We start from the raw sequence: 13531 nt of genomic DNA, 5'->3' as shown, positions 1-13531 counted from the left end.
TTGAAAAGTTTTAAGAAAAAAAGAATTTAATCCATCAAGACTAGTGGCTTAAAAGTCCTAAATGATGAGTAAAGTATTAAGGATCTCCTAATTGACCACATTTTTTACTAGATTTTGATTAACATCATTTGTGATGCAATGGTTAATTTCATTAATAGCCTCATCAATACCACATGTGCCCTAGGTTTTAAATTTCTGTTGAGAGATGGAGCAAAAATGATTTTGAATATCATTATCTTTATTAATCTACTCACCCTCTTCATTATTAATTCTAAAAATTTTATTATGATTTCTTTTAATGTTGGTTACTGTATGAAAAGATTTATTGAGCTTTAGCCAAATGCAGCCTTAATGGATTAGTGGGGTTTGTAACAGGGTACACAAATCTCACTGGCATACAACGTGAAAAACCTGCCTTTAGAACCATGCATCATTAATATAAGTGATACCGTATGGCCAACTCAACTCTAAGTGGATTGGCCCTTACATGACTGGAATAAGCTAAAACAGAAAGAAGAAAGGTACAATAGTCTCCTGTGGGAGCAGAAAGCCCCCACCTATAAAAATACACCAGATTACAACTCCCACAAACATTTAGAGCTAAGTAGCAAAGAGACATTCTGCTGCATAATCTCTTTAACAACAGAGAACCAAGACACCACCCAACCAACAACCAACTGAATTTCATTCAAATTCTTCTTATTGAAGAAAACTCGATTGTTTCTCGCAGCCAAATAGTTCCTAAAACAACAACGGGGATAGACTTCTACACACACTTTTTTACTCAAGTTCGACAAATTCCAACACCACAGAAGCTCTTTAATTGAGCTCTTTCCCAGGTCAATTGTTCCATATTCCGATTCACTGAGATGACCCCATATAGTTAGGAGTTAGGACAAGGCTTTAGTCAATTTTTTAATACATCCAAGAAATCTGAGACTCTGATCAAGAGTAACCGATTCTTGAATATATTCTTGTTGGAAGGGTTAAGATCCATCATATGGATGGCCGAACCATGCTTGATGGTTGGGTTAAATTTCAAAAATTTCCTAATCCTTTTGGGAGTCAAATTTCCTATGTTTTGAAAAATTGCATTTTTCATGATTGATTTTGCACTAAACCATACTAGATTTGAAATCAAACAAAGAGGGAGATGTATACTTGATATGGATACCACCAATGCAATTCCCAAGGTGGAAGTTTATGCCTAAATTAGTCCTATGACTAGCCTCCATTGAAGATGAGCCGAGAAGTTAAGTGTAAGAGCCCATTACAGGGGAGAAGTCCTTCTTTGTCAGACAGTGTTTAATCATTATGAGCTGAGAAGTTAAGTGTGAGAAATCATTACAACGCTGATTACCTAATAGGTTTTATCTTACTTAAATCCATTATCCTTTGATCTTCATAAGATGGTTGATTTCAAGGATCATTTAAGTGTAAATGTTGGACCCATATTGAGTCCATAGTGATGTGCTCAGGGGTTCACTTCGTTTAGTAGTAAATTCGGCTAAGCCTTTTCATAGAGGCTGGGTTAAACTCTTGTGGATTTATGTAAAGTCATTGTGAGGTCCCACACCATACAAATCAGGCCTAAGTTGGCGATGCAACACTTTGGGTCGTGAGCCTTTGAAGGAAATAGTCCTAAGGCCCATAATTAATAAGATTAAGCAAGCTGTTATGGTCTGGGTCAAATCTAGGTTTCGAAATGGGTATGAAACACCCATCCTCTTAAGGGGATAAGACTTATCTCTTAATAAATTCTAAATCCAAATTAGATTTGGATAATCTCCTAATTTGATTAGGAGAGTGTTACATAAAGAGATAAAAGAAGAAAATGGCGAAGCAAACTAAGATACCACTCTCTCTTGTTCTCTTTTGTTCTCTTGTCTTATAAGAAACTCTATCACAACCTAGGCTTTAAAGAACCGATAGAGATTAGTTTTTTTTCTTATTTTTTTATTTTTCTAATTTTTGCAAGAAAAATTTAAAGGAATTTCAAACTCACTTTCCCTAGCTCGATCCAAGCAATTGGGTTGCAGTTTTGCTAAAAACTATGTTGCTGAATCAGCTCACCTATACATTTCGCCATTTTCAATGGAGGCTGGTTTTAGGATTGATTTGGGTGTGAACTTCCACATTGGGATTTGCGTTTGTGGTATCCATATCAGATACACATCTCCCTCTTTGTTTGGTTTCAAATTTGGTCCGATTTAATGCAAGATCAATCCTAAAAAATGCATTTTTTCAAAACATAAGGAATTCGATTCTTAAAAGGATTATGAAATTTTTGAAATTTCACCTAACCATTTAACATGGTTCCACAAATAATAGATCATAACCCTTCCAACATAAACCCTATCATTCACTTTGTTTGACAAAGAGACCGATCCTATCACCCACTCAAATGAATTCTTAAATTGCCCCAATATACTTAGGTTCTAACCCTTGATGAATCTCACTGATTGACATATAAAAAATAACACAATCCAACACATGGTGTAGTACTATAATCAAATTTAAGGGTTATGTGTAACTTTTCAATTTTTCCTATCAATTTTCAAGATTCAAGGCATAACTAAAAAATGGTTCAAGTTCAGTGTTTCGTCTAAATACACACTGCATGTGCTTCTAGTCAAATCCTAACATATTAGTGCCAACCTTGACAGGATAAACTCCTCAAGTCTATCCAACGATTGAGAACATAAAAACATACCAAATCAACATGAAACAATAATACACTTTTATTTATTTACAATAAATGTATCTGCACATCAGCCTCCATAATTTTTCTAATTGAACTAACGTTCCATTATTTTTCTCCGTCTTATACTCAGAAATTTCATGACGAAACTTTCTTGTGAACTATGATGGTTGTACACACAGGTTTACTAAATAATTTGGCATTTCAAATGATCTACTTTTGATTTGATATAGCAGCTAAGACCAATTATTTCTTATTTTCCTTACGAGTAAAGCTGGGATCAAATCCATGATCTCAAAGTTAAAATGTAATCCTAAGTGTTGTAAGGCCAAAAGTTAGTATTACAGATCGATATGTATCAAAATGGTCAGACCGTTGAAGAAACAAAAACATTGTAACTAAAGAAAACCTATAAGCATTTAGCTACTATGTAGCACTTGAGAAATTCTTCCTTCTTCCTCTGACTATAACTCGCTCTTGCCACCTGTTGTTTTCTCTCCACTAGATGTTTTTCCATTCACCGCAACAAGTTCAGTATCAAAAATCAGTGTTGCTCCACCTGTAATGTTTAGAACAGTTAAGATTTTTTTTTTTGGATCAACAATTGAAATTTCATTAAAATATAAACAACACAAAGTACAAAAAACAATCGGAGATAAAACCTCTTATCTCCAAATCGCCTCTAACAATTGTTAGGATATTGCAAAAGGTTGAAGGTGAGAGTTAAGAAAACAAGCACCTCATCACAATTTAGCGTTTTTATTTTGCTTTTTTCTTGTTCTAAGTATGAAATCATATGATTAGGAAAAAAACAAATGAGATGATGACCACATCAGGTTGCAATATAATTTTGAACTGAAATTGAATTTCAACATGTTAACTTCATCTTGAGACATTAAGGAGCTCACAATATTCTTGGTAATTTATTCATTACACGATAAAGCAGTAAGCCATTCAGCTGTTATAAATGGGTCCTAAGTTCACTAGAGTGCAAAGATTCCTACTTGAGGCAACGACATTGTAACAGCTGATGCTGGAAGCAACAGGAACTGTTTCACTCTGAAGAGATGTTTTTCAACCATATGGCATGGTGGCATTGTCTCACTGCAATACTTTATCAAGATCCATGAAAGTTTGCAATTAGAAGAATACCAGAAAGGATCATTAATACCTGGGATTGTAGGCGGGGATCCTTGAGCCCCATAACCAAGTTTTGCAGGTATTTTCAACTTCCGCTTCTCCCCCACACACATTCCCAAAATCCCTTGGTCCCATCCTGCAAAAAATGGATCTTATCAAGAGAAGATTACCATGGTAATTGACAACAGCCTAAGCTCCTACACCAATCTGTTGCATATATATATATATGTATATATATTGATCAATAACAGAATTTCATTGGAATTAATTAGGAGGTATAGGTATTACAACCAAACAGCTTTTTAATGTCTAACAGCTTTTTTGATCAATCTGTTGCATATAGTCATACATACACTTCGTTTCAATTGGATGTCTAACAGCTTTTTAATGGTAAAAAAAAGCTGTTGCATGAGCTCATATAGTTCGCTTCATCAGCTCATGCAACAGCATTTTTTTTACCATAAAATATCAGCTGCATGAGCTGATGAAGTGAACTATATGATTTATCACAAAAAATTAAGCTGTGATACAATCAACTGTCATTGATATTTTTGTGAAATGTAAACCTTGTATAGAAAAATATAAACCATGAAGAACATAACCTGTAACAGAAAATATAGGTACAAGGTTTTCATGCAAACCTCGTTTTTCTTTTCCTTCAATATTTATGGCAAATGGTGGTTGTTGGGGTCGGGTTCACAAAATCCACCAATTTACCAACTTGGTAGAGAAAATGCCAACCCAAACCTATGGAGAACAGGGCTGGATAAAGAGTTTGTTCAATGACTGACAAGGTTGTATTAATCCATACCATGCAGAATTCTGATTGTGAAATGCCTATCCAAACCCAATTTATTAATCAACAATTGGACAATTCAACCCAAATCCCAAGACAGAGATGAAGCTTGTCAGAAGAAGACATCCAACCAATAACAACCCGACAATCTCTTTCCACCAAAAAATTAACTCACCCCAAAGATGTAAGTTTTAAACCTTTAAATAGTGCCATCAGATCAGCACTTAGATTCCTTCCCAAATAGTAACTGAGAAACTCAAAGAACTTGTCCAAGATGATTTCTAAAGACTCCAAGTCTCAATCCCCCATGCTCTCTATGGAACAATCATCAAATTACACTTAATCATATCATGATTTGAAATGCCTTGGGAAATTAGAATTTATGGAGATCAACCAAGAGATTTTCTTGGAAGCGCTATGAGTCTATATGCATGCCCTCGTAACCCTCCTTTAGACAAGGGCGAAGATTAGCTTCTCTTTCCTACTATGACACTATGTGGTTTGAATCATTTGATTCCATATACTCAATGGTGTAATGCCAATATGCTTTTTGCCCCATAGTCATGGCATAGATTTAGAGTGGAAACCATTCAATCATAGTTGTCAAGGTGACATCTAGGCAACAAGGCACCCTTGGAGGGTCACCTTCCCTAATCACCAAGCAGATTTGTACATGGTGTTATGAAATATTTTTATATTCTTAATTTTTTAATATTATAATTATAAAATAGACACCTAAACTAAAATAATCATTTTGTGTTTATATACTAGTTTCTTTTTATTATTTTCTTATTTGTTAGGGTTTAATCAACACACATGTTGCTAAATGCTGTCTTGAAGCCTCAAAGACTTCAAAACCTGAAAACAAAAAATAGGGGGTCCAGCTCCTATATTTTCTGAATTATCTTTTCTTTTTTCTGTTTTCTTTTTCTTCTCATGAACATGTTGATTTTCTATACTTTAATATGAAGTTTATACTTTTCTCATGAAAATTATAGATTATTATTAAGGAAATATGATTGCCAGTTGCTATGGAACCTAGGGAACTACCCTAGAATATATGATGTTTACTTAAAAAAATTGCCTAGGCGACAAGGCACCCTCGTTGCATAGCCTCGCCTAGCCTCGCCTTGGTGCCTTGAAAACTATGTATTCAATTATCACTTTACCTATCTTTCATTTCTTTTAATGATTCTAGAAAAGGACATTAGACAAACACATATTTCCACCCTTTGAAAACAAAAGTAAAATGGTATAAAAGGATGAAAGAGGAGACTCCACCCACCACAAACAATAATATGGTGATGAATTTGAAGATATATCCACATCAGCTTTGTTGAACAATTGGAAGGAAGTGGCCTGTTCAGCTCCTGGCAAGATTGTCCCAGTGTTTTAAAAGCGCAAGGCGCTAAAAAGGCGCAGGGGTCAATTTGCACCCGAGGCACAAGGTGAGGTGCATGCCTTTTTGAAGGAAGTCACAAAAATAAAAAAAAATGCTAAAAAACTAAAAAAAAGTCAGAAAATAAAAAGAATGCCAAAAAATATTAAACATAATATTAATAAAAAATATAAACTTTAAAATTTAAAATAAACGTTTTAAAAAACCTATTATCTAAAATTAAAATACATAAGCATAACATGTAAAGTATATTTAAATGTGAATTTAAAAATAAAATCAAACATATAAAACATTTTCAAGCATGTAAAACCCACAATCTCTTTTTTTCCTCAATTGCATTAATTAAAGTAGCTAATGTGATGTAAAACATATTACATTCTTAATTGTATGAGCCACCTTTGTGCCACGCCCCTCGAGGCAAGTCCAAACAAGTCCATGTTAGGGTCCAAACAAGTCCATTTTATAATTTTAATTGCTTTTTAAGAAGATATTTTAGTAGGATGAATGAATGAACACCATTACCAAATAGGGGTGAAGCCCCCGACCCAGCCACTAGGTTCAAAAAAGCAAAAAAGCGTCAAACTTTCAAAAGGCACATGCCTGGGCTGAGGCACAAGGTGCATCAGCTGCACCAAGTGTGCGCCTTTTGAAAGGGTTGTGCCTAGTACTTGGGCAAGGCACCTACCCTAAAATGTGCCTCGCCTGTTAGGCGCGCCTTTTAAATCATTGGATTGTCCCCCGTCCAATATGGAATCTTCCAACTCCTAGCCATATAAAGCTGAACTTCGTGGTAGAAGTGAAGGAAGCCCTGGCCCTTTAGGCATTGGAGGGGTTTTTAGGAATGAGGTGGGTGCAATTATTGTTATGTTTTCAGGCCTAGTTGGGGAAGGAGACTCTCTTTGAGCTGAAATTTTGGCACTCTTGGAAGATGCCAAAAGGCTAAGGAGCTTAACTTAAGGAGGTTAATTATTGAGGGACACTCGAAGTTAGTAACAGAATGGGTACAAAAGGAGGAGAGTAGCATGTGGAGCTACTTGAATGAAAAAAGAATATTTAAGTGGTTGACTCGGGATATGACAGTGAGATTACAACAGGTAAAGAGGTGTGCCAATTCCTTTGCAGATGCACTAGCCAAACAAGGGGTGAGAAGAAATAATCTATTTTGGGCCTATTTGTAATCTTTTATTTTTTAGGGGGAGTTAAGAGAGTTTATCTTCCCCAACCTTTGTACTTATCTTTCATTTTTCATTAATGAAATGCTTATGTTATTGATAAAAAAACAATAATATAGTGATGAAGTTTTCAATGCCTTATTCTTAGCTGAGATAGAGTACAACTATACAAGGCAATGGCATATGGAGTTTCTGAACTATTGTGGCTTAGATCACTTTTGAAAGAATTGGGTATTGACTATGAGAAGCTAATGATGCTATATTGTGACAATCAGGCAGTTATCGACATTGCACATAATCCTGTCCAGCATGACAGAATTAAGCACATAGAGGTTGATAGACATTTTATATGGGAGAGAGTTGCTTCAGGGGAAGTCTGCTTGCCATTTATTGCTTCTAAAAAATAGTTGGCTGATGTTTTGACAAATGATATTCCAAAAGGGAAGCTGATTCATTACATAAGAAGCTGGGCATGATTGATATCTATGCTCAATTCGGGGGGGAGGGGGGGGAGTGTAGAGAGACTGGGCCGAATGGGCCCTAGTACATTATTTTGTTATTATTGTTCCTTACATGTTTTTGTTTGATAATGGGCCTTATTCTTATGGGTCTGTTAATCTTTTTTTATTTCTTTTAAGTGTGTTCATGAGCTGGCTGCCCACTTAAGGACAGAATTGTAATCACTTCTAATTAAGTGAGATTAATAAAAGATTAGAGAGAGGAAAAAGAAGACATTGAACTCTCTTCTCCATCTTCTTCTTTCTTCTCTGCTGTTCCTCTTCTACTTTTTCTTCTTTTTCTTGCTATAATCAGAGATTATTTTCAGGTTTTATTGGACTGAATCACATCTCTGATGAAGGAAATTATTATTAAAGAAGGTTACTCTCATTGGAAGACTATAGAAAGCAAATACAAAGTCACAAGGGTCCACTATAAATAGCATTGAACTTGTATTAAAGGAGGCCTGTAACCATTTCTTTTGTAGTTTGAATAGCCAAAGACAGCAAGTTTTTGAGAATGAATTATGCCTACAGTAATGGAATTGGATTTATCATTGCACCATGATCTAACTGCTTGTGGTCAAGTAACATTATGTATCTTTACCACTGTTGCTGGGAAAGATCAATTGATGACATATTTTATACAATTGCTTTCACATAATCTTCTATAGCCCATAGAATGTGAAGACTAAGCTGCAGAAGCACATTTGCTGATTTCATGATGTCATCTACTTTTGTTAACATACCTTTAATAACTTGTCCACTACCAAGCTCAAACTCAATTGGGTCACCTCTTTCAAAACTGGAATCAAAGACAGTTCCATCTATGAGTTTGCCCTGTAATGTAAAGATACGTCAGTTTTAGAAAATGCACATATGTGAAGCTTGACTATGTATTTAACCTAACCAGTCAAGTACCTATTTGCTTGAACTTATATGATGATAGAATAGTTCTGTCATTTAGCTCTAAAATGCTCACAATAATTGAACCATTGAATTTTCAGATTCATTTTATAACAAGGAAATTAAAGATCAGGAAGAGGGAAATCTATAAACACAAAGAAACATCATATGGTGAAAACGATGATGTACAATGCTAGACATGACTTCATATCCAATAAATGCATATTTTTATTCTTACCCTCAATAAAGAAAAAGGGCACCACTGGGGAGAAGGTGATTATTTGGCCTCACACTGTTATTAGGGAAGAGTCACATGCAGAGTCATAGGAATGCAAGTTCTGGATAATAACTTAGCATTATCTCTATTGAATGCAGAAATGGAGATAACCTTAACATGCAGGGTATATGGGGTATGTGCATCATGCACAGAAATGTACAAAATACACAAGCTAAACCTGTAGTTGCTTCTGAAACAACCCACAACCTTGAACTCTGACTCTAGCAAGCCTGGTAGGAATGAAATTAGAAGATTTAGGAACCCTGATGAATAAGGTGTTCAATGTAAAAGCCAAATATCTAGTATTGAGATGATTCAATAATCAAGGCTCACCAGCAGAACCTCTCGTAAGTGTCATTACCTTGGTCCCAGATATCCATGATCTTTTTATTTATTTATTATTATTTTTTGGGGGGGTGTTGTAGAATGGACATGGACCTAATCTCCTGCATTCTCCTGCGAAATGGCCACACTCAAGACTCAAATGCACATTCTCATGCTTGTCAGCCTGAGATTTTACCATTGCACCAAGCAATAGCAAATAGCCCCTACAAACAGAACCTCTCGTCCATTCAATAAGATAACATAGGAATCCCTCCCCTCCCTGTCATCACTCTGTTGTACCCAAGGAAGAATAACAATATGAGATCTTAGAAGACTAGAAGCAATATTGAAATTTAGCTTTATGGTGTTTAATTGATAATGATGTTTTTTTTTTTTTTTGAGGGAACTGCTGTGCTTAACACCCTACCACGACAAATGATATCTTGAGAATTTGGAAGGAAGTGGTATTATCGGCTCATTCCAAGGAAAGAGTAAATATGGAATGGAGACCCCCAGCAACCAACTTTGTTAAACTCAATTTTGATGGGAGTTATATTGGTAGTCAGCAGGTTAAGGCTGGACTGGGAGGGGTGTTCTGTTAGGGCCCAGCTCAGTATGGGCTCCAAGGGAGGAGAGGGGGGAGATCAGTCCAACCCACCACCCTAGGTAATGGATTGGCCCATCATAGCTCGGGTTTATGCCAGAAGGCCACGACAACAAACCGACCTGTCAGATGCCATTAGGAGTGGGACTATTCACTCGAGCAACCAGCATCCATGAATAACCTAATGGTCAGAGTCTGCTGAGAGTCCCAGGCCTCCTCTATATAAAGGACCTGGTCTATGGATTTGCTTATGAATGAATCAACTATTCTTTAGATTATCAAAAAAAAAAAAAAATCAACTATTCTTTCCTTCTTCTTCTTCGATTAGGAGGCTGTGTCACCCTCGAAGGGGCACCTGCAGTAGGCAGTTCGTACCATGTTCCAAGACACAGAAGGAAAGGTGTACTGTATTCAGGACCATTAGCAAATGGTAGTGCATTGACAGCAGAGCTGTGTGGATTTCTTCACGGTTTAAAATTTGCTAAGCAATTCGGTTTCCACAACTTGGAGGTGGAAGGGGACTCTCAGGTCAATTCATGGACAAGATGTAGCTCCAAAATCCCATGGGTCTATAGACGTACTTCTTGGGAAATAGAAATCATATCAAGGGAGTTGAATGTTGTCTTTAAATGGGTGTGAAGATCAGCAAATGGGATGGCAGATGTTTTGGCCAAACAAGGGACAGCAAGGTACCAAATGTTTTGGGCAAAATTATAATTTATAAAGGTTGTCTTTAGGGTGGAAAAACCCACGTATTTGTAATACTTGAACTTGATATTAATAAAATCTTTTTTACTGATAAAAAAATCTTATCACGACAACCTTGAAATTGGAGATAAATTTCTAAGGACCAATTAAACTCAGTGTACTACCTAAATAAAAAGCATTATCCTCGATTGCACATTAATCAAAGAGTGCAAGATATTGACTACTAAATTGTAAAAAACATTCTATAACTAGCATCAAAGTCATCTTCCCTAATTTTATCATCAGATGCTGGGGGTATAAACAAGATTTCTCCCTACACCAGATATGTAGCATGCTGATAAGTTATCTCCTATGTTCATTTCAAGGTAAAATAACTTAAGAAATGCTGAAATGGTTAAATAGCAATCTGATATACCACAAGACAGAGGTACTGGAAACATAATAATTTGTAAAATATTATTATCGTGATTTCATCTTTAACCCATTACCCACCACAATATATCCATCTTTAACCCATTACCCACCACAATATATCCATCTTTAACCCATTATCCACCACAAAATAAATCTAGTCTCTTATATGTGAACTTTATGTCAAAATACCTTGGAACAAAACTAGAATATCATGAAATTTCAAAAGAATGAATACTGCTTGCATCCTATTATGACATCCATTGTGGCAGTGATATGCATTCATGCTGCTCATTCTTTTATAAGAGATTCAAGCTACATTACACTTACCCGGTAGTGTACTTTGATTCGATCACCTTTGTGAGCCTGAACATCACAGGATTCTGGCTTAAACTGTAACAACAAAACAAAAAGCAAATTAAAAGATAACCAAGCAGAAAAAGAAACTGAGGCTATACCACATTGAGATAGAAGGGGATTCTAAATTGGTAATTGGGTGGATGCAGTCAGGTTGTTTGGGAGCCTGGACACATAGACAACTGATGAGAGAAATTTTTAGTTTAACAAGGGAGGTTGGTGTTTGCTTTTTAGTGGACAAGAAGATCAGCTAATGGGTTAGCTGATACCTTAGCAAAACAAGGGACTGTTAGGGAGACTATGTTTTGGGCAGTGTTGTAATTTAATTTGCTTTTCTCTTTGTTCAACACCCTATACTAGGGGTTGACAGTTGTACTTCAAAAGATCTTCAAAGACGTTGCCGTTTCCAATAAAAACAAGCAGAAAAGAAACTGTTAATGAGAATGGAAGAATATAGTCAGGCTTCTATTTTACATATAGACATACATGCCTGTGCATGTATATATGTGTGTGTGTGTGTGTGTGTAGAATTCTATGAAGCACAGAAAAAACCAAAACACATTTATATTGAAAATGACAACCTTATAGTACACAGATTCTGATCTAATTGTGGCAATATGAAAAAAAAATAGCAGGTTCAGATAGGTGATAGTTTCTGTGTCTTTAACTTCTCATTGCCAATACCTTCTGTATCCTCAATAAGGAAAGCTTTTGATCCAATGGATAAGATTTTATGGCACTCTACCTTTTTACTAATTTTTCCCTCAGACAGCCTTTTACACAGATTTTGATTTGGAAGCCAAGGATGGGGTACAAAAGACATCGCAAGCTCAAGGATGGGGTACAAAAGACACAACTGGCCTATGCCAATGCTTAACATGCTCAAGAGATGAAAACGACAACTATGATGATCCTGAAAAGCAATCTTTCCTGCCTACCCACTGTATAAATGGATCTGACATGAAGCAAGCTCTACTTAAATGGAAAGGCTCTAACAATCTAGATCTACAACACCTTCATTAAACTTGCAAGGCATATTAATCTTACAATAGCACATAAAAAGTTAACCAGTAAAGAAGGGTTATGTCATCTAAGGAAAATAAATAACCACTGCTAAGGAAAATAGATAACTTGCAAGGCATATTTATTATAATTTTTTCTTTTTGCTAAAATGAAGCAATACAGTATAGGATATCACTAAATAAACAATATCCTAGACGTTTGATCTGGAACATTTTCCTTTCTTCTTTTCACACGGCAATGTAAGATACAATTTTTTCGAGAATGCCCGACTAAATGAGTAAAAGAAACTTGAATTACCAATGCAGAATCAACAAACAGTGTCAAGCATACTTTAGGAGACCCCCCCCTCCGGAAAAAAAGACTAACCTTCCGTTTCGGATATTGTTAAATTCATATGTTTTACAATAAATTCTTAGCATTGACAATAGTTGATTGAATGAAACAGAAGCTCCAAAAGCATAAAATTTCTTTGACTCCACCTAAATATTTCTGATAGAAATAAATTGCCACAAGTAGATCTCAATCCCAAAGAATATCAAAAGAAGGGCCAAAAGGAACGGGAAGGTAAGCTACCTTCACACCGATCTGCAGCTCCGTAACGTCACCAGATTTTTTAGCAGAAACTGCAAAAGAAGGAAAAAGTAGAAAAACAAGAAGAAGGAAATTGCTTCAACAACCAACCAGATCTAACAAAAACATTGGAGTTAAACTCTTAAGAATCATTCCACTATTCTTTCTGATTTTCATGAATAAACGCAATTCAAATAAAATTTTACCAAAAATCGCTGAAAAGACCATCACATTTAGCACTGATACAATCATTAGTAAATAGCAAGGCTTCATCATCTCCATGCTCTCAACCGCGTTCTTTCTCCTCTGGTGAGTGGTGGCCACTTCACAATTAAATTCTCGATGGTCGACGTTAATCCGTAATCGGGAGTTCCGGACCCGTGCGGTGCACGGGCTTTGGTAAATGAAATTGTGGAAAAAGGATTAACCATGGGAGTAGCGGTGGCAATTGGGCGGGTTGGGCAGGATTTGGTTTGGGTTGAGCGTCAATCTAATCCATCTAACCTCCAATCCATTAATGAACCACTTATATAAAATTAAATGGATTGGGCTCAATCCAAACCCTAACCCAATTTAACCTGCCCAAATCCATTAATCTTATATTTATAGAATTAAAAAACAAACTAATTCTTTCTTAACAAATAAG

General features: G+C 35.9%; 1 protein-coding gene across 1 annotated transcript; it reads right to left on the bottom strand.

Moving 5' to 3' along the window:
* Window positions 1–2884: 2884 nt before the first annotated feature.
* Window positions 2885–13245, bottom strand: LOC104590252 (FK506-binding protein 2-like). Its single transcript, XM_010248829.3, has 6 exons — window positions 13092–13245; window positions 12889–12938; window positions 11266–11328; window positions 8455–8545; window positions 3873–3977; window positions 2885–3260 (listed from the first exon to the last, which is right to left on the bottom strand). The coding sequence occupies exons 1-6, from the start codon at window positions 13165–13167 to the stop codon at window positions 3166–3168; spliced, it is 480 nt and encodes a 159-aa protein (XP_010247131.1). The 5' UTR covers window positions 13168–13245; the 3' UTR covers window positions 2885–3165.
* Between the last annotated feature and the right edge of the window lie 286 nt (window positions 13246–13531).

Source organism: Nelumbo nucifera, chromosome 1 (assembly GCF_055504915.1).
Source record: "Nelumbo nucifera cultivar China Antique chromosome 1, China Antique-T2T, whole genome shotgun sequence".
Classification (NCBI taxonomy): Eukaryota; Viridiplantae; Streptophyta; class Magnoliopsida; order Proteales; family Nelumbonaceae; genus Nelumbo; species Nelumbo nucifera.
Note: the sequence above shows the minus strand (reverse complement) of the source record. Positions and strands in the feature narration are given on the sequence as shown.